The sequence below is a fragment of the Belonocnema kinseyi genome, chromosome 3 (assembly GCF_010883055.1).
Source record: "Belonocnema kinseyi isolate 2016_QV_RU_SX_M_011 chromosome 3, B_treatae_v1, whole genome shotgun sequence".
Lineage (NCBI taxonomy): Eukaryota > Metazoa > Arthropoda > Insecta > Hymenoptera > Cynipidae > Belonocnema > Belonocnema kinseyi.
Window position 1 is genome coordinate 18,502,301 of NC_046659.1, and position 22,435 is coordinate 18,524,735.

Consider the following 22,435-nt stretch of genomic DNA (forward strand, 5'->3'; position numbering starts at 1 on the left):
GTAAACTTGTTAATCAAAGCATCCCAAATTCACCTAGCCAGTTTGCGAACTAGAGTATAGACCATATACGCGAAATTACCCACTCTGATCTTCTCTCCAACATTGTTAAACTGGAAAAATGCCGCCCTGTTTGACCGCTCACGTAGAACCGTCTATCATCTATTTCAGTTCGTAAACTGGCCTAAGTAATTGGGGGCACTTTATTTTAGTGCGCAAAATCCTCAGGTAATAGGTAGCGCTGGCGAAAATCGTTCAAAATTAAATACATGGGATCGCCTATCTCCCACCTCATCTCTGCAACAGGTTGTTTGCGACTATTGTAGACCAGGCTTTAAGGTATACTCTCATGTGGGCAGAAAACATCGGCGGAAAGCAAAAACTCGTGAGAGTGAAAGAGATGGAAAGATATTTGTCTCTTTCACTCTCACAAGTTTCTGCTTTTCGTCGACGTTTTCTGCCCACATGGGACTGCACCGTAACATTCATCTCGGCGAAAAACTTAAATTGTCGAGAAAAAAATCACTCGAGAACTTACCGGTAAGTTACCGGCGTTCCTGACGTAAGTTATCACCTTTCGAACTCTATTGGCATGGAGAATAGATATAAGGAGACCAATCTGTAATGCATGGACTTCACAAAAAGCGGTCACTTTTCTGTTGCCAGAATTACGCACACACGCATGTGTAAGATAACACGTATAGTTCAAAACTTTTCGAGCGTGGAGTGCCAACCACACTTAAAAAAAATATGGCCGCCTCCATTGTTTTGAAAGGTCGCTTGAACAAATAAATAATTAATAATTAATCAGACAGATTTTGTGAAATGTTTGCGGAATAAAAAATTATTTGCTATGGAAGAGGTAGGCAGTATGTTTATCTCAAATTACTTTTACTAACACTATCCGTGCGACAGGTATTCGACGTGTTCGTAACAAAAACAATAAACATACAACTGATACCACTCTGAAAGTCTTGTACTCTATACACTTGAAACCACACTTATTGGAAACTTTCGCTTTTATACAGCGATTTTTAATTTTAACATCGTTGCCTTTATACGCAAACTATTAATTGTTTAATAATTATATATTTATATTTGACTCGCATTCACATCGGCGGCCATATGTTTTTAAGTGCGGTTGGCACGCCACGCTCGGTAAGTTTTGAACTATACGTAAGTGTGATTTTGCAAATGTGTGTATGCGTACTTCAAGCAACAGAAAAGTGTTCACTTTCAGTTCTACTAGTTTGGTCTCCTTATGTCTGATCTCCATATCTATTGGGTCCATGCGTGGTTCATCTATTCATAGGTCCATAGTATGCAGCACTGCGCATGGCTGATGCACTGGGTTATTGTTAAAAATAGACCTTGACAAAAAGTAGTGCCAGTTAAGGAATACTACGAAAATTTAATTCCTCATAGATAAATTCCAATATTGTAAATTATTGAATTCTAAAGAATCTTTCGCAATGGCTGCACGTTCTATCTTCAAGCATATTAAACAATCCAAATCAATCATGCCACCATTTCATAAAGGGGCTACATCAATGTCTGCTTTCGAAGTTCAACATAAAACACCAACAATAAAAAAAGTTATGCCAATACCAAAGGCCCACTACGGTGGGCGACATACTGTCACTATCCTACCTGGTGCAGGTATCGGACCTGAACTTATGGGATATGTAAAAGAGGTATGTCGTAGCACTTGTCCCTACTAAAAAATGTCGGGAATCATCAGAAAAAAAGTTAAGACTTTCGCCTATTTCTATCCACTTTTATTACGTTTCTCGATAGAATTCGTCAAGAAAAGTCATAATTGTTTAGAAAATACTCAGAAATCGTGACAACATGGGTTCGAAGGATAATTCTTTTATTAGGGATCCAAGAATAGAATGCAATAAAACCTAATCCCTTTTATATTTCTCAGGTTATTTATATTATTTGTTTATTATTATTATATTTATATTATATAATAAATGACTGAAGGTGCATCTGAATATTTTCTGCATTTTGAGATATCTCTTTCTCCTTACGAGATACATTATCGTAATTCAAAACTTGGAAAATTGGTATGTATCTGGAATATTGAAAATCCCTAAATTCCGAATTTATAACTATTGAATCTGTATATGCAATATTGAAAAAATTTATTTTTCATTCTTTTCGGTCTCAGAAATCTCAAATGAAAATAGGCATGTGCCGGTAATCGTCCAGTGCTTGATGGGTGTTATGTTATAAACGAACATTTCGGGTTATCGGGATTCGCCGACCTATTATTCTTCATTATTATTACTACTTTTTTAGCGTTATCTAGGGTGATCCCATTTTTCTTGTAATCATCCACGGACTCAGCCATGTGTCTGAGGAGCTAAACAGAAAAAAATTACGTGGAATGTCCCGCGGATACTCACGTAGGACTGCGTGGATTATGGATTCCACGTGGGGTAATGCGTGAAGTTTCATCTAAAATTTTGGTGGCCTTAGGTAGAGAGCGACCGTGTATGAGGGGAGAAGGCACGGTGGAATGCTTGGAGAAGAGGAAGGGGAGCGAGACAGCGAACTATCCGTGGATATCCCTGTGATATATATAGGTTTCAAAAATGTTGACCTCTACTAAAATTTGAAAGGTCACTGAGAAAAATCGCTTAAGAACGTTACAAATTTCATTGCGAATATAATTTTATTGACAGCAAATTATTTATTCATGACGCCATCATAAATTAATTAACAGTGAAGTTACAGTTGGGCGAAGGTTTAACAACAGGGAAAACAGCGTCAATTTCACGACAGTCAACTTTGACTTGTTATATTTTGTTGAGAAATCATTAGAAACTAAGCGAAAAAAATCAGGAGAATTCCTTGACATTTTCTGTAAATATAGGTGTCTTAAAAATTTTAATAATTGTAGGTTACAGAGTCAATTATAGAGGTGGACCTTATCTGAGCTCCAAATTGTGGTATAAAGCTCAGCAAAAGGTTGAGATGAGTAAAAAATTAAAGTAATACAATGACATATGAAATAAAGTTTCGAAATTATTTAATAATTGACTATCAGCAATAATTTTTTCTATGTTTTTGTTTTGCGCGTATAAAATGAGTCATCAGTGTCAGTTGAGGGTTACTGTTCGGCACTTTTCCCCAGCTACCTGATTACCGGAATGAACTCGTATTTATTTTTAGCTTTCTGGAAGAGTTACTGAATTGAGACTCAATGGGATCTCTGGAGCTGACAGTTATGGTTGGGAATATTGCCTGGATTATATAAACTCGCCACCCCTAAGCGACATAAAAAAATGTAGAAAAAATAATAGCTAATAGCCAATTATTTAATAATTTTGAAGCTTTATTCGTATGTCATTGTATTACTTGAATTTGTTTACTTATCTCGAGCTTTGGCTAAGCTTTCTATCACAATTTGGAGCTGAGATAAGGTCCACCTCCATAATTTACTTTGTAACCTACAATTATTATTTTTTTAAATTTTATGACACTATATTCACAGAAAAAATGTCAAGGAATTCGTCTGATTTTTTTGACTCATTTCTAATGATTTTTCAACAAAATATAACAAGTAAAAGTTCATTGTCGTGAAATTGACTGTGTTTTTATACTTTCGCCAAACGGTAACTTTCTTGATAGTTAATCTATGACGGTATCATGAACAGACCATTTGTTCGCAATACAATTATCTTTGCAGTGATGTTTGTAACGTTCTTAAGCGATTTTTTTTCACTGACTTACTCAAACTTTTGTAGACAGGTCAAAATTTTTGAAACCTATAGTAGCGTATATCAGGCCTGTCCACTGAGGGAGCATAGAGTCAATATTCGTTATAATTGCTCAAAAGCCACTTGGTATTTCAACACCACCAACAACCTCCACTCGCTACTAGAAAGGCGTCGCGGTTGTTCATGGCGCGTGCCACGTGACGTATGTTACAGAATTAAGTACCGCAGATATGTTTTATATTAGGTGTTTCAGAGTTTAGGGCGACTTGTTTGAAATATAATATTTTTATTTTAATGCTGTAAAAAGCAACTCGAACAAAAAAGAAATGTTTACTGATATCTTGCGCTGAAAATCATATATTTTTTCTGACAGCTCCCTAAAAAGTCGGAAAGATTCTGAAAGGAAATTTCTGATAGATTCTGAAACAGTCGGAAAAATGTTCTTTTCAGATATCATCAGAATCTTTCCGAAACCTGCATACGAATTTTACAGTTCCTTTCCGAGATTATATTATTATTTTAATATTAATAATATATATTACATATTTTGTTCTTGAAAATTATTGTCATTAAAAAATTAATAATTGAATAAAATAATTTTTTAAATAAGGTTTAAAAAATAATTTCTTTCCTAAATTTGTTCACTAACTTACTATCAAAATTATTAACCAGGTATAATTTGATAAAAAAATTATTAAATGAATAAAATTGTTCAATTTCAAAATTTATTGTATGAATAATTTTTTGTTTCTAATCTTCCAATATATTTTAATTTTAAAACATTATTTACAATTATATGATAATTACATATCAAGTTCTATTATACAATATTTATTCAATAATATTACATAAAATGTGCATTGGACGGTTTCTGGAAATAAACGGAAAGATACCGCTGGGACACTTTCTGAACGATTATGAAAGAAAATGGTGGTACAGTTTTGGATAGAATTTCGGATGAAGATCTCGAAAAAAAAGATTTGTGCCCATTAGTGGCCAAGGTCTTTTGTTTCAGGCTTCATTCACTCTATTGACACTCTTTTTATCAACTATTTGCCGCCATACTTTCCTGTCTTGGCATACCTCTCTAGCTTCTTTTATGTCCATGCATTTTTTCATGCAGGCTCTCGTTTTTCTGTGACTCCTTATGTCTCTTCTAACTAGGGTCTCATTCACACATTCTAACCATTCTTTCCGCGGTCTACCTCTGGGCACGCTGCCATTTACTTTACCTTGATATACTTGTTTCGTTAGTCGTTCATTTGGCCTTCTCTCAACATGTTCGAACCATCTTAACCGATTTCTTTCCCATCTGTCTACTAGCGTCTGTTCTGCACCACATTCTTTTAGAATTATCTCGTTACTTACTTTGTCCATTAGGGGTTTTCCCGCATATTATGCGCATGAATCTCATGTCAATTGCGCTAATTCTACTCTTATCTTTTTCTTGATATGTCCATGTCTCGCTACCGTATAGTACAGTCGGTACAAATATAGAATTATGTATTGCCATTTTAGCTTTATTTGCTATATTTTTACTTCTGATAAGGGGACCTGCTCTACCAATAACCTTACCTTCGTTTATGCGTCTATCTAATTCTCCATCTATCTTCCCGTCCCTAGTAAATAAGCTACCAAGGTATACGAACTTATGAACCTGTTCAATTCTCTCATCATTTAATAAAATATTGCATCGTGTTTTCTCACTCTTTCCTTCGAACACCATAGTTTTTGTTTTATATGCGTTAATTTTGAGGCCCATGCTCTTCATGCTTGCATTTAGTTTATTCAAGATTCTTTGTAAGTCTTCGATTGACTACCATAGCAACCTTATCTGCGAACGCTAAACCACGTACCGTTACTGTTTCGAGATCCACACCCTCTTCGTAGAAAAGAGCCATTCTTAAACACTTGTCCATAAAAAATACAAACAACCATGAAGACATAACGCATCCTTGTCTAACTCCTTGAATAATATCGAAATAGGCACTCAATTCCCCATTCACCCTTACACTCGCTTTGCTAGCCATATATATTGTTTTTATAGCTTGTAGGAGCCATCCATTGACTCCATACTCTTTCAGGACTTCCCAAAGTTTACTTCTATCTAACTTGTCAAAAGCATTTTCTAGGTCAACAAATGCAAAGATGAATAATTAATATATTATTACATTATACTTTACAATAATAAATAAAGGAAATGTATAAGCGCCATAACTTTAAATAGATGTGTTGAAAGATCCTCATTTCAAACAATTTTAAGGATTTTTTTTGTAAAGTGTAAGCTGATATTTAAAAAAATGTTGAAATAATTGCCCTTCAATATTTATAAAAGTTCATACATTAAATCTGAGCTTATTGCAATACAGTAATATAGTATAGAGAATGTATCTGCCTATTTTATTTGATATTTTAGGAGATTTAAATAGTTCAATAAAGAAGGACTGGAAATTTTCTATTGTAATAAATTGCGTAATGTTGAAAATTTCGCTGAGTTTTCGCTCACAAAAACGGGTTATGCAAGTAATATGTTCCACGTTAATTGCTTTCTTTGCGCTTAGATTATAACTTTTCAAGTGTATTTAGAGATCAAATTTACAATAAGTAGATTTTAAATCTGCAACTGTTAAAACTGAGCGTTGACGGCTGCCAGGTGCGTTAACTTCGTATGACACTGATAACTATCAGGTGCCTCTTAGCGCGTTTTTGGGAACTAATGTTCCCGGTTGGTTTTGATGCGTTAAGCCTAAGCCTTAAGCAATGAAAAAAGAGAAAATGACTACAAGCAATTAAATTCAACAACATTGTTCCATCACTTCTGAAGAAATCACCTTCGGTAACAGTCGGATTTCTGAAATGTACGTTTGTGTTAAGTTTATGTGAAGAAAGTAATACTGATAACGAATTACAAGAAATAAAAAGAAGGTAATTTAAAGTATTCACATATTTAAGTCGTATAATGCGTGAAGCTTTTGCATTAATTCACGCACTCATTTCTGAAAATTCTGTTAACAACTGAAGGATGGTGGCACGGAAATAGATAGCCAAACCTTTTTGTAAAACGGGTTCATCAAATAATATAAGACATTGTTGAATAAGGAAATACACGTTGCATTAAAAGTTTGGGGTCACAATCTCCTTTCTGCAGCATATATCGAGAACATGGTACTACACGGAAAAATTTGTACTTTAGGAATGACAGAATTAGTTCCGATGTGGCGGATATTTAAAAAAATCCGTAATAATTACAGATCTACGTTGTTTCATTTCTAAAGAAATGTGTCTATGATAATTAAATATAATGCAGGAATAATTCTTAAATGGGACAGTAATTTTAGCAACGGGAAGCTTGAAAATTTGCGAAAAGTCCGTTAAGAACAAAGTGGAAGACTGGATAATTCACAGAACGCCTCAAATCAAAAACACGGCAGAGTTCTATAATTCTAAATCATCGCGCCGTCGTTTTCAACACGAAAAAAAATTCCGATTTATAGAGGGGCTTCTATATTTAGCCTACTTGTATATCAGAAGGAAGCAAGGATGGAGGGAAGACACACACGAGAGACACATTCTTAACTTATTGTACGCACAAAAACATAAATATGATTCGACAGCCTAACATAACACATAATTTAATAATAATAATTTAAAAATGATTAATTTTTATGCATTTAATTGTACGGTCCTAATTAAAATTTTAAAGGAACTTGGGTATTGTTAAACATTTAATAGCTCAATTAGGCTTGAAATTATTATTTTTTATGCTTTTAATTAAAAATAATATCAGTTGTAAGTGTTTAGAATTGAATTCTTTAATTTTTTTCGTAAAAATCAGAGCGAATTTTTTTTGCACAGAAAAATCTCATTTTTAAAATAAACTTCATTTAAATCACTTTAAATGTAATTAAAAACCACATGATTCTGGCACCTCTCGAAAATTCGTATCATCTCTAAATTTCTATAATATTAATTAATAATTATAGTTATATTTTTATATTTTATACTTATATATACTTTTTGTATATAATATATATTATATATTTTTTTATATTTTTTAAAAAGATAAAATTAGTTTAAAATATACAGAGTCTCTAATGCTTTTTAGAAAAATAATACCATCGTATTAGTGTACAGTTTATGAAACTTTTAATATCAATTACAAAAACGTAATACTTAAAATGAAAAAAATAGAAACCTTTAAATATTTAAATATTTAAAATATAGAATAAGGACTATTTTTCAAATTTTAGGCTATTTATAATAATTTCTAACTAATTTTCAATCTGTTTTAATAATGTGAAAGTATTTCGGAGCATTTTATAAAATTGAACTCTTTAGAATATTTTTAGAAAATTCAAACGGATTTGAAAGAATGTTAAAGGAGATAATTTAAAAGTTTCTATTTTAGCTTTTTTAGAATTCATGTTTCAATATGAGAAAATTGCAAATGATCTTTTATTTTGAAAAAAATAGAGTTAAGATAATATTTATAAAGATTAGAAAAAGCAAAAAATTTGATGAATGAATAAAAACGATGTAATTATTAATTTAGAAAAATTCGAGTAAGTTTAAAAGCTACTTAAAGGTTTCGAGAAGATTAAAAAGTAATTTAAAACTTGACAGGATTTGAAAAATGTATATTTTTGTAGATTTCAAACAATAAAAAAATTTAAATCCTTTTGAGCATTTTAAAAGGTTCATGTGTTATAAAAAATTATTAAAATTTCGAAGAAAATTGAAGATGACTTTTTATTCTGAATAATTAATTCCAAGAGAATATTCTAAAAGATTTCAAAGTATTTCTCAAATTGTCAAAAAAGAATCTGCAAGATTTGAAGGCCATTTTTTTATGGAAGAAATTTTAGATAATTTTAGAAAAATATTGAATAATTTTCTTAAAGATTTGTAGAGTTTTGAAAATTCTTAAGCGTTTTAAGGGTTTTGAAATGTTTAAAGATAATACAGCAATTTTCTTAAGATACCTGACAAATTTAAAAATAATTTTTATTAAGAAAAAATAGTTTCAACAGAATGTTGAAGAAGGTTTCAAAACAAACAGGTTTTAATAAATAAATAAAAAAACGATTACTAAGTTTTTACGACTTAAAATTAATTTATCTTTTTATGTACAAAATTTTTAATTGAATAAAAAATTATAATCGTTCAATTTTTATTCATTTATCGGAACCTGTGTTTATTTTGAAATATTTTCAAATATTCTGTTAGAAGTATTTTGTTTTAATTTTATTAATGCTATTTTTAATAATTTTCTACGCAATTTTACTCAGATGTGAAAGAAGACTGAATACAGAAGGCAGAACTCCATTTACAATCTTAATAATAATGACGACTGCTTTGTTAGTCAGCTGCACTCATAGAAATTATTTTTTTTTTTTAATCAAAAGAGACGATCTTTTAACAAAACAGATGAACTTTTAGCTAAGAAAGTAAAAAAATTTCAACCGATCATAAAAATTTTTCAATGAATTAGTTCAATTTTAAACTAAAAAAATAAATTACAACAACATTTCTAATTTTTCTAAATTAATAATTACATCATTTTTATTTATTTGTCTATTTTTTTTCTTTTTTCATCGTTATAAATATTATATTAAAATTAATTTTTTTTAATAAAACATTTGAAATTTTTCCAGGAATTTCAAGTAATTATTTTCAGTATCTTCAAAATCTTCAAAATTCTTGGGTGGCATTAAAAATGTATTCTGTAACATTTAAAAACTACATTTTGTTCTAAATTTCTTGAAATGTTTACAAATTTTAAAGCATAGTGAAATATTTTCAAAACTTCTAAATATTTCGAGGATCACATTCTAAGATGTTTTTCGATTTTTTTAAATCGAGGAATCCACTTTGTCGACGTTAAAAGTTTATTTCCTATTCCAGTAGTGTTTTACTAGAAAACTTTCTTCGTAACTATGAACAGTTTGATGTATACAAACGTTCTTTAGTGCTTTCTGCATAACTTCCTAAATCCTGAAGACGATATCTCAATCCGTGTCGACGTAGTGAGGACCAAAAAATGAAAATATTTTCATTTTCTACACAAAAATTTCATGAACGAACTTAGTCTTGTGATCTCGACTTTATCGACGTTCTAAGTTTCTTTTTTTCTCCGCTAGAAATCGCTCAAAATGCTCCAAAAATAATGATAGATTACGTGTGTGCAGATCCTAAATTTTTTATTTGCAACGAATATACAAATTTTATTGCTTATATTAATTTTTTTTAAGGTTTAGACGATCTAGTCCTAAATTGGTGTCAGTGTTCAATATACGCGAATCAAAGAATCTGAAATGCATCAAACCAAACATATCTGCAAAGTGCTATAACTCGAATGGTAATATCCTATTTCATCAATTTATAAATAAACTTTCTTTAAAATTATAAACATATTTGTGTATACAAACGTTCTTTAATGCCTTTTATTTAATCTGTCAAATTTTAAACGCGATATCTCAATCCGTGTGGACACAGTGAACACCAAAAAAAATGCTCATAACCGGGGACTATTTTGGTCACGTGGTCGCCGAAGAGCATGCCCTTAAATGTTTAAAAATCTTTTAAATCTGGTGTACTGTTACCTTTTCAAAATCTTTTAAACCCTTTACATCTTTTAAAAGATTAAAAATCTTTCTGAAATTGTTATGAAATATTTAAAATCTGATATACGCGCCTGTATAAAATGTTAAAAATCCTTTTAAATATTTTTAAATCTTTGAAACATTTTGAAATCTTTAGTAATGTTTTGTAATATGGTGTATACTTAAAAACCGAGTGGTGAAACTCTTGAAAATTCCTTTATATGGCCATGAAGCTGAGTTAATATTGAAGATTCAAGCTAATAATTTTTATAATTTCTAAGTCAAATATCACAAAAGATTTAACAAAGATTTAAAGAACAAAAGATTTAACATTCTATAGTAGCGGAGACGAAATTTTCAAGGTCGTTGGACACCCAGCTTATAAGAATAATTCACTGCTTCTTACTTTTCCTCATTTGAATCTCAGATTCATCGGTGCAATTTTTATAATCATACGGATTACAATTTTCGTTGCAGTTAGTCAAAAGCGTTTGATTCCCATATTTAATTCAATAAGTAAAACAACAGATTTTATCACCAATTAATTACGTACAACCTGCAGATATTCACTTTATTTAATTAATTAATTTCGAAGTACAAAACGATTTTGACACTTGTCAAACGTCAAATATCACTCACCTACCGTTACATTAGTAAAAATCAACTCTAATTTTTAAGAAAGTACTTAATGCACGTCCAGAATGTATTTGTGGATAATTTTAATGTTGTGTTACATTTCTTTTAAATTCGTAACAAATTATTTATTTGAAATGCGCGGTGAATCCTGAAGAACCTTACCTTTTTTCAGAATTAGATTATACCTATATTTTACCCACGTCTTCTGAGTTTCGAAGCCTTTGACCAATCATTATATTCCCTATGACTACGTAGTAAACGCCCTTGATGTATAAATCCCCTGCCCCTCGCAATTTACGAACGCGAAGTGTTCAATATTTAAAAATTTAGGGTAACAATCACAGTTTGAGGGCAATAACGCTTATAAAGTAAGATAATTTTTAAGTGCGTTTGTGCCAATCATATATACCGTCCACTTCTCGCAACGACCGCACTTTATCTTAAACCTTATATATGATACGATATATATGATTCGAAAAACCGAACTTGATACTGACCTTATTTTATAACATTTTCTGCTCTGAAACAGTGAGTGCTGCAGTCGTTATAAAATATTGAGCGCATTGTGTTCGCACGTTGCGTTCGCACGTTGCGTCAAGCGGGCGATTCATATGATTGGCATTGTCGCACTTGATACTGACCTTATTCAAGCACCGTTGTTACCTTGAAATTGTGAATGTTGCAGTTTAGTCAAAATATTGAGCGCTTAGCGTTCGGCCGTAGCGAGAAGAGAGCGATACTTATGATTGGCTTATGATCGTCGTTTTTGCTCTCAATACTATACGGGTATATCTTATGCGCTGATTTTGAGCGTTTGGCGCCGTATAGCGTTAAAACTGTCAATTTTTTTTTTTAATTTTTTATGGATATCTTCTTGGGCCCCTATATCCTACAAAATTACTAAGTTTTATCCAAATCCAACCAAAAGACATTTTGCCATGCATTCTGTGCGGGGCCCCTTCCAAGATTTAAAGTAAAAATGTTAAATTTTCAAGAGAATGATGGATTCTGAACCAAATAGTTGAATTTTTAACCAACAAGATGAATTTGCAACCAAGAAGATCAAGTTCGTACCAGAGCATACGAATTTTCAACTGCAGTGATTAATTTTCTACAAGGAAAGATTTGTTATACTACCCCATGTTCACTTTTTGTAATTTTTGGACTTATTACACAGCCACACAAAAAAAAGAAAAGTGTCTTAATCTGGTAACGAAACATATATATTCCAAAGTATTTTGACCCGCTGAATCCGATTCCGCCACCAGAATTAGCCCAAAGGGTCTCTGTTTGGCCATGACCTCAAAAAACACCTTTAAATCGTTAAAATAGCCCGTTTTGCTTGAACAAAATCGAACCAGATCTTTGTTTCATAATTGATAACCTTAAAACCCTTGAATATAATCTCAAAGAATACCTCAAATACATGAAAATGACATTTTTTATACGCTGAAGGTGGAACCTCACCACATTCTTATACCTTTTTGGGATATCCAAGTCCAATTTTACGGTTTCAAGAAACCTACTAGGTTACAGTATATTCTTAACCTCAAGACCATTCAATATCACTTAAAAAATACCTCTAATTCCTTAAAGCAACTAATTTCGTGATTGAAAAAGAAAACCTGTAATTGAAAAAGGAAACATTTTGATGTTTTCCGCGTCGAAATTTTCGAAATCGGGTCACAATTTTTATTTTTTGCCTTTTGTGATTTTAAGTTGTTTTTTGAGGCTAGGGCCAAACAGATACCCGTTAGGTCAATTCTGATGGCGGATTCGGATTCACGGCATAAAAATACATAAGAATATATACTTCTAGTTCTCAGATGAAGATTCTTTTCTTTTTTTAGTGTTTTTGAGGTTAGGGTCAAACCAGGAGGGTGACACGATTTTCGCTTTTGCATTAGAGGTGCGAGTCAGTTTTGTGAAGAGCGGCGAGTCTTAAAACATTGGCGTCACCGCTGCGGCGCCCGGTCTGCCCCTTGTCTGTTATTATTTTGCATGTAAAAACTTGTGAAATGTCATAACTCTATCATCTTTTTGGCGTATGTTATTCATTTAAGGATAAATATGTAATCAAAATGGGTGGACATCGATGTATAGCTCTGAACTGTAAATCAGGGTACGACTCAGTCCGCTCATGTGAAGTAAAAACAGTTTTTTCTGCGTTCCAAAAAGTGAGGTTGAAGGTTTGCAGCAAGCAATTAAGCGTACCAAAAAGGATTTAATTGTTAAACCTGTACACATAGTGTGTGAAGATAACTTTTAAAGAATCAGATCATTTGGAAAAAGGGAGTTTTAGCTCCTGATGGAACGTTTACTGCGGTAAGTATTACGATTTGTTTACATTGATGTCCTTTAACCTAAAATAATCAAGTGGATCTGACGATCTTATGACAACATTGATTATCATATCTTAATATATTCTTCTTGTTACAAAACTTTTAGGTTATTGTGATAGTGTGTAAAATTATAGTTTCAATAGTTTAGAAATTAAAAAAATATTTCAAGACCCTTACTAACTGTAGGAAAAATTTAAAAGTAACATTAATGACAGTGTTGAATTATCGCTGAGTTTCAACATTTATTTACAATTTCATTAATTTATTGATAAATTCAAGTATTAAAGTGAATGAAAATTGTAACATAATAATTTTTTTGCAGTCAGAATTGTATCATAAACCTAAATTAAAACCAGGGGTTTCGAAATCTCAATTTCCAAACTGCTCCGCTCATTGTTCGAAGGCTGCTAAAAAAAAAACCCGTCGTATAATGAAGCGCGATTTTTTGACAAAGGATTCTGAAATGTCTAATAAAAAAGTCAGCCGTCGAACAATGATCAGGGCAGTTTGGAAATTGAGATGGCAAAACCCCTAGTTTTAATTTAGGTTTCTTTGACCATTATGTCTGCAAGAAAATCATTATTTTACAATTATAATATAGTTGTTTATTTAATTAATTTTTCTTTTACATTTTTCTTAAAGATAGTAAGGGTCTTAAAATACTGTTTAAATTTCTAAAACTATTAAAACCATAATTTTACACAATATTAAAATAATCTAAAAGTTCGGCAACAATAAGAACATCTCAAAATTTAAAACTCAATGTATACGTGAAACCGTCAGAGTCATTCGGTTATTTTAGGTTAAAGGACATCGGTGTAAAGAAATCGTAATATTTACCGTCATAGACGTGTAATCAGGAGCTAAAAATTCCTTTTTCAAATTATTTGATCCTTCAAAAAGGGATCTTTACACACTGAATGTCCAGGTTTAATAATAAAATCCTTTTTTCACGCTTAATTGCTTGTTTCCAACGTCTAATCTCATTTTTTGAAATAAAGGAAAATACTTTTTACTCCGTTTAAACGGGTTGAGTCGTACCCTGCACGACAGTTCGGATAGATACATCGATATCTTTCGTCCATATTTAATTCATATCTACATATTTTAATCCAATTTTCAAATAATTATATGACTAAATGTACAGTAAACTTAATAGCTTCCATACTGATAATCTTTTCACTATCTTGACGATTAATACAATATACTAAATATTAAAAATGATAATTTTTATAATTTCTTGTGTATTTTTATTATAATGTATATTATTATAATTATAATACATTAGAATCATTCAAGTAGTTAAAAATAGAAAAACGATTATTTATATCGACATTTTAGAACTTTAAGTTTATTTTCCTTGAAGACGTATTCTTTATATTTTACCATTTTACTCTGCTTGAATATTAAAATCCTTAAAAAGAAATTTCCAGTGTTTTTAAGGTCTATTTTTTAATCCTCGATATTTTTTAAAAATTTTAGAAACATTGAATCTTGGCTTAATTCAAGCTCAAAGTTTTTAAAATATCCACAAATGTTCAAAATATTACAAAAACTGAGAAAAATACTGCATCTCCCATGTTTCTGATCAGCTGTCATTCAAATGTAGGGCGTGGCGCTAGTGGCCCCAGTGTTTCATCTTCTGTCGTCCTTCGCAAAACTGACTCAGTGCATTTGAATGGCGAGTCACGTCCAAAATAAATTTTCCACATCATCAAAAATATATTCATAATAGTATTGAAATTTGTTACTATATTCTTGATCATGCATTTTTTTGATAAACTTATTTCGACATTTGATAACGTTTTTGTTAGAGTATATTATTTTTAAAATTTGAACCTAATTTTCTCACTTTGACAGTTGATGGACATGGCGTACTATAACTTTAGAGCGACGAAGTTTCACAAAAGTTACCGAATTTCATAACAGAAAAATGTATTCTCAATCAATTGAAACGCTTCAAATTTCCAAGATTTGAAGTAAAAATGTTAAATTTACATGAAAATAGATGAAGTATTCAACGAATAGTTGAATTTTTAACCAATCGGATGAATTTTGAGCCAAGGCTATCAAATTTCTACCAATAAGCTATACTTTTTTTCATCAAATGATAATAATTTCCTGGAATGTTAATGTTAATGAGTTAAATAAAATTATTAGCAGAATTAATTAGCGTGTGTCAAATTTCAACCAAAATTTCATAAATATACATTATTTTAATTATTATATCAAAAAATTATATTCCGAAAAACTTCTTTTACAAATTATATTCGATTAAAGGTTTAACATTTTCAGAATTTTTCAGAATAAACCTATTTTCCATGAAACTGTTGGCTTCGAAGTTTTATTTTCAACTTTCTTCAAAAAAAATATTATGTACTTTCCTGATTTGTAAGACTTATGCATTCTTTAACTGCTAATATATTAATTATTTCAATTCCAAATTACTTCGTTTTACTTTAAAACCAGTCGCCCTAAGACACCTTTCGAGACACTACTTATCTACGGCACAGGATACCTCGCTTCCATTTCAGAAAACGACCACCTCCGAACCTGAGTAGAGAACGGGTGGTGGAACTCAAACATGTGGCGAATGAGTCGAATACCCCTCAATGAACAGGCCTGGCGAACAGGACACTCAAAATTTTAAAAATGCTATCCATTTTTACGTATCTCTTATATTTTACGAGATTTTTAATTGCAAATGATATTTAACATACCATATGGAATTCCAAGTTGTACTCCTCTTCAAATAACACATATTATGTGCTTGGTAAGAAAGAATGTTTTAAAATTGAATAAAATGATTTGAAATATGGCTAGATTCACAACGTTTTGAGTCCAAATGAATTTCGTTTTCTACCGTTAACATTTTAATTAATGTGAAAATCAAATAGTTGTGTCTCACATCAATGCTGTGTAATCCTATCATGATTTCCGTTAATGAGTGAAGGCGTTTTAATTCTGTTATATAGGGTACAAACTCAAGGTAAGGTAATCCTGTTAAATGCGTTCAGGAAGAACGTTGAAGTCAATTTAATTCTGCTTTCTGCATTTTCCACACAAGTGTTTTAGGATATTGTCGACACTCTGGGATGCTTTTCAGGCTATTAACCAGTGAAAGCTTTGGACCACCAAGAGCGCTGATGATAAGGACGATTAGTTTAACAGAATATTCCGGGTACAATTGTCGCGCCTCGAGTGTGCAACAGAAACAATTGTCGAGAATATAAAGTTCCAGTATATGCGGCACTTCTTATTCTCGATAATTGACTCTTTTTGCCCTAGGAAAGTTTAGCGGAGCGATATTAAGGTTAATTCCTTAAGAGTGACAAAGATAGTATAAAAACACTCTTAAGGCTGCATTGTGCCTTTGGATGTAGGTCGTTCACGCATTAATTAGATAAATAGATAGTATGTTTGCTGGATGCTCTGGGTGTGCATGGTACGCCCTGCAACTATCATCGGGAATGTCGGCTCAAAATGTGGCGACGGTATGTTAAGGTGGAAATAACACCGTCTTGGCATGCCAAAATGAAACCCCCTAACCCATCTTCTCGAGGAGCTGTTTACGGAAGTTTTTCTCCTTTGCTTTCTTAATCCGGGCTTTAAGGAGTGAGTGACTTTGCCCACTTCTTCGTGCTTCCTCACCATTTTAAGCAGAGGATCTCTTTCATTTACGACTCAATGTGCTGCACCCAGAATAATCCTATTGTGAAGGCATTCAACATTCAATATTCTGCGACCACATTTACGACGTGAGATGTAGAGTCCCGATATCAAGGGAGCTGAGCTCATTCTTAGTTCATAGAACCACTCCAAATGAATAGAGTACTACCGGGACGGCAAGCATGCCTGAATGTGGCTCTGTGGCACTCCCAGGTATGAATAAGTCTCTTCAGCACAAAGGTGTCGTATAGCGCTTCTGTCGACGAGCTCGGGGTCTTCAGGAATGCCATTAAGTTTTCTTTGCTTCAAATAAACCTTTGGCGCATTTTTCTACTCCAAATACTATTCCTATTTCCTTAGCGTATCGTTCGACAATCCGTAGAGCTAGATGTAGTTGCTCTTTATTTTTAGTATAGATCTTAAGATCATCCATGTAAAATACATTAGTGACCTTGTACTTTCGATCTGCAGGTTTGCCGCACAAGTACCCGTCAGAATGGCGCAGTGCTAGTGATAGTGGTAATAACGTAAGGCAAAAGAGGAGTGGGCTCATGGTGTCGCCCTGAAAGACACCTCTCTGAAACGTGACCTTGTTCGTTGTCACACGATTTTTGCCAGATGAGATAGTAAATCTGGTTTTCCAAAGCGGCATCAATCCCTCTATGCACCCAACTATTTGCGGATGAACCTTTAAGATTCCCAAAAGACAGATGATAAGTCTATGGAATGTAGAATCGAAAGCTTTCCGATAATCAATCCAGGCCATCGATACGTCACTCTGGTAGGATGCTGGATCTTTGCAGACACATCTATCGATAAGCAGGTTCTCACGACATCCTGCTATGCCTTTCTTTGAGGCGCATTGTTCATATATTTCTTGCCACACAGGTTCGATTGCCCGAACAATGTTATATAGAATAGCTGTGAATATCTTATGTAGTGTGTTCAATCAAGTGATGGTTCTGTAATTCTTTGGGTCAGCTAAAATGCCCATTTTCAGCAGGATTACTGTACGCTCTTCCACCAACCACTCCGGAATTGGTTCTTCCGACATTAAATATGAGGTGAAAATACGGGCCAAATGCTGATAGGTTGAAGGAAGCTTCTTCCACCAGAAGGTGCCGGAGCGGAATAGTTCTTCATACCTTTTAATACTTTTTCCATCTCGGTAGTGATGGGTCAATGCTGCACTTCGTGGACTTCGCTCCAAAATACTTCGACCTCCTTTGGTTTGGGCAGGTGGTTGACAATAACTGGAGGGTCTTGGAAGGGTCGAGATGAAGGAACTTTTGGTTTTCTCTGACTCACCTCTCTCTCCGCTCTAGACTTCTCTTAGAGTCAGAAAGTATCCGTATGCTCTCAGCAATATGCTGCCTGATGGTCAGCAGATTTGACTTGTTAAGTGTGTGCTAATGGATTCGGAGTTCTCGCGCGAACTTTCGAACCTTGGCGGTAAAATTCCTGCCAGATGTTATGTAGTCAATCACACACTGAATGTGGGACGCGTGCTGTCTTGCCCAGCCTATATTTATGGCGAGGTTCTGTATTCGTCTTTTGGTGTTATGATCAACCTTTGATTTTATTATACGGATCGCATCGGCCAAAGCTCTTGCTGCATTATACACGCAACAGATCTTTCCGTTTGAGAGAAATATGAATGTTGATGTTTTTCCGGGTCATAAAGCATCGATCTTCCTCTATCGGATGCCTGCCCGGGGTTGGTCTTACTGTCACCTCTCTTTCTTTGTTGCCGCCTTGTTCTGGCTGTGGGAGAGTAGGCGCTCTGCTTACATAAGCCCTTTTGTGGACTAATTCGGCATAGTTTCGCAGACAAGGCTGTTGCCAAAATTCCTTCCACCCAATCGAGTCGTTTAAAGGCTTGAAGTCTTTGTCTCGACGTGTATTTTCAAATGCTTTATGTTCTTTGAGAAATATCAATATGGAGGCTCTAATATGGCACCTGAAATGGGGAAAAATAATTGATGTTCAGATCATTCATTAAAAATTGACAATTACTCTAAGTGGGCTCAAAGTGACCCCTAAGGGGTTTTCTGGGCTACCGATCACGAATCTGGGGTCATAATATGATAATTCAAAATGGCGGATCAAAGATAGCCGTTATGTTTTGCGTACTTCAAATTACCCTGATCGGCCTGCAAATGATTACTTGGGTGTTCTGGATGTCGCTTATTATGAATTTGGTGTCAGAATATGAGAATAAAAAATTGCAGATTCAATGTGGCTCATATTGTCTAACTTTCAAGTTTCAAATTACTCGAACTAGTCTACTCAGATTCAGAATGATTCCTCGAGGGTTTCCATGGACACTGATCATGAATCTACAGTGAAAATATCGGAATTATATATGGTGGACACAATATGACAGGTGTGATTGGCTGAAGAGTTTTTCATGAATTATTTCCATAGTGTCGGAAAATATTATGTGCCTAGTACTGAGCAATCGAAAGACCATCATCGGCGCCAGAGTATAACCTCACTTCCAATTGTTTATCTTTCGCAGAAATGAATGAATGTCCGATCTGTATTTTGATCATTCTCGGAGCAAAGGAAAATCTTTTGTTGAGCTTCCTTTGAGTCCTGTTATGTATTTGTTTCATGTAAAGAAAGATTGGCATATGTCCGAATTTATTCTTCGGCCATTTGTAGAGATCTTGTTCCGTCAAAATTGCTTCATGTGCTTATGTAGCTTAAACGCAAGCACGTGTGGTGTCTCTTTTGGAGGTGGCACAAATGTAATTGCATGCATATTTGCCATGGGCGGTAGCTTGAAAGTGCCACTCACTTTCACTTTTGGGTAAACCTTCTTAGTTTCTGCTATGGGGATGGTTTGCATAATGTCGACTGCAACAGTATCAAGAGTGGTACAATCGGAAAACAATACGAGATTAAAGTGCTTTATTTCTTCACCAGATATGTAATAGAATACTGCAGGATGGACTCTGCACTGATCATTATTGTAATTAAATTTTTCCGCAGCATGTTGAACCACGTACTTGAAGTTCTCAGAGAAATCAAACTGAACTAATACATCACCTCCTTTCAGTTGGGTTTTATGCTTCATCACATGTTCTGGTTGCTTCTTTGTGATGACATCATGGGGAAATAATTTGTGTAGGCTAACACGCAGTTCGCCAACAAAATTATCTGCAGAGACATTCCTGTTTAACCCACATCATGTTGAAAGGCAGTTCATTTTCCAAAATGTCTTGATATTTTGGACCATTTAAGCTGCCTTCGATAATCTGGAGACCGATTTGACAGTCCATGGACGCTGGTGTTCGACTTCATGAAGTCACTGCGGATTTTAAATACTTCAGTAGTGCATGTTATGTCGATTAAATATTCCTTGGTTCGTAAAAGACGACACGTCCGAGAATAATACATAACGAAAAAAGTTGGGATTTTGTTGTCTTTGTTCACGTACCCACTGACAAAAAGCAACCCGATTTTGGAAATCAACGCCATGACGTTCTTGATGTAAAGAGACATGATACGCATGAAATTTATTACGTTTGAAATTTTTCCAAACACTGCTCTGAGACATTCCGGAATAACGAGCAATTTCTCGTGTACTAACGTGAGAATTATTAGCCACTCAAGCTAATAAGCAATTTCATGATTTTCTCCAGTGACTGTTGTTATACGGGACTTTTTCTTTGGTTGTACACTTCCATCGCTAGTAAATTTTGCAATAGGACGATAAAATGAAGCACGTGAGACAATTCTATTTGGAAAACGCTGAGCGTAGAAATTGACAGCATTGTCAGGATTTCTTCCAGCTTCTCCATACAGCAGAACCATTTCAATTTTTTCTCGTACGGTTAGATACTCCATTGTAAAGTAGGATTTTGAATAATCTTTGATCTAACTAAAATGAGTTTTTCCTTAAATGCATTTTTTCTAATTTACTGTATTCAAGGAAAGAAAAAAGTAAACACTTACGTAATGTTTCGATAGTCTACGCTGACCTCAATCTACAATAATGCCAGAGCTAAAATTTAGAAATATTCAGGAAACACTGTTAATGTAAACGTATTGCTTAATAATTACTTTTCAAGAACGGACATAAGTTTTGTTCAATGATTCTGTAGCGATTTGAAAAATTCGTTGTTTTCGTGGTCAGTTATTTCATAATGAAAATGGTGTAATTTTATTGTTAGTGTACGGCAGAATCTTAAGCGTGCATTCTCAGTAACAGTAAAATGAAGAAACATGGAATTTCTTTGATTACAGCACCATCAATCGCGAACCAAGAAAAATGTTATAGACAAATCATACGCATATTTATCCAAAGAATTTGAATATGCAATAAAAAATAGGGGTTCCCATTTAAGATTTCGAAGTTGCTCCCACCCCCAGGGGGCGGTGTGGCGGAACCGATTTTAACATTAGTGCCGAAAGCTGAATGACACCTGGGTGAGGTATCTAGAACGGTGACTCTGGGATACCGGGCGACTTCTCAGAGTACGCAGCCTTATCCTTGCATGCGGAGCTGTACAAGGATGGACGAACCCCTTTCCCTAGCTTCTCGTGGGAACAACCATGACAACACCAAACATAGTTGTAGTAAGTGCGGTTCAAAACAACAGAAAGCGCAGGGCTCCCGACAATGCGTCGGTCAACAATGCCGACCAATCTAGAGCTGGGCGAGCCAATGAAAATGGATTCAATGCGATTGATCGGCGGGATCTCGCTACCTTTGGGTGGACGGAGTGACTGAATCACGACTTGCTAGAGTGCTACGATGCGAGTGTGGCCCCTGAACGGGGTTACATGGCACGGCTGCATGCTTTGTGGTGCGAGCAACGCCCGGAGCTATCGAACTTTTCGCAGCAACGTCTGCGAAACCATGCTGAACTACTCCGTAAAAGGGGCTATGTAAGCGGAACGCCTACTATACCACAGCTAAAACAAGCCGGCAACAGAGAAAGAGAGGGGACACTAAGACCAACCGCGGGCAGGCATCCAATAGATGAAGAGCGATGCTTTACGACCCGGAGAAACATCAACACCAAGGTTTCTCTCAACTCTTCGTTTACATTTTTCCGGAGAATTTGACCTCTGGGCTATCAATTATTGTGTGTATAATGCAGCGAGAGCTTTGACCGATGCGAACCGTAAAACAAAATCAACGGTTGATCATAAGACCAAAAGACGAATGCATCAACTTGCCATAAAGATAGGCTGGGCAAGACAGTACGCGTCCCAGATTCAGTGTGTGCTTGACTACATCACATCTGGCAGGAATTTTACCGCCAAGGTTCGAATGTTCGCACGCGAACTCCGGACCCGTTATCACACACTTAACAAGTCAAAGCTGCTGACCATCAGGCAGCATATTGTTGAGAGAATACGGATAGTATCTGACGCTAAGAGAAGTCTAGAGCGGAGAGAGAGGTGGGTCAGAGAAAATCAACAGTTTCTCTCTGACCAATCT

General features: G+C 34.2%; 1 protein-coding gene across 1 annotated transcript in view; it reads left to right on the plus strand.

Moving 5' to 3' along the window:
- Positions 1–1,287: 1,287 nt before the first annotated feature.
- LOC117168732 (isocitrate dehydrogenase [NAD] subunit gamma, mitochondrial) overlaps positions 1,288–22,435 on the plus strand; it is a 60,357-nt gene continuing 39,209 nt past the window's right edge. The window contains exon 1 of the mRNA XM_033354465.1: positions 1,288–1,691. Within this exon, the coding sequence (XP_033210356.1) occupies positions 1,470–1,691 (222 nt within the window). The 5' untranslated portion in view covers positions 1,288–1,469. The remainder of the gene's footprint in view (positions 1,692–22,435) is intronic.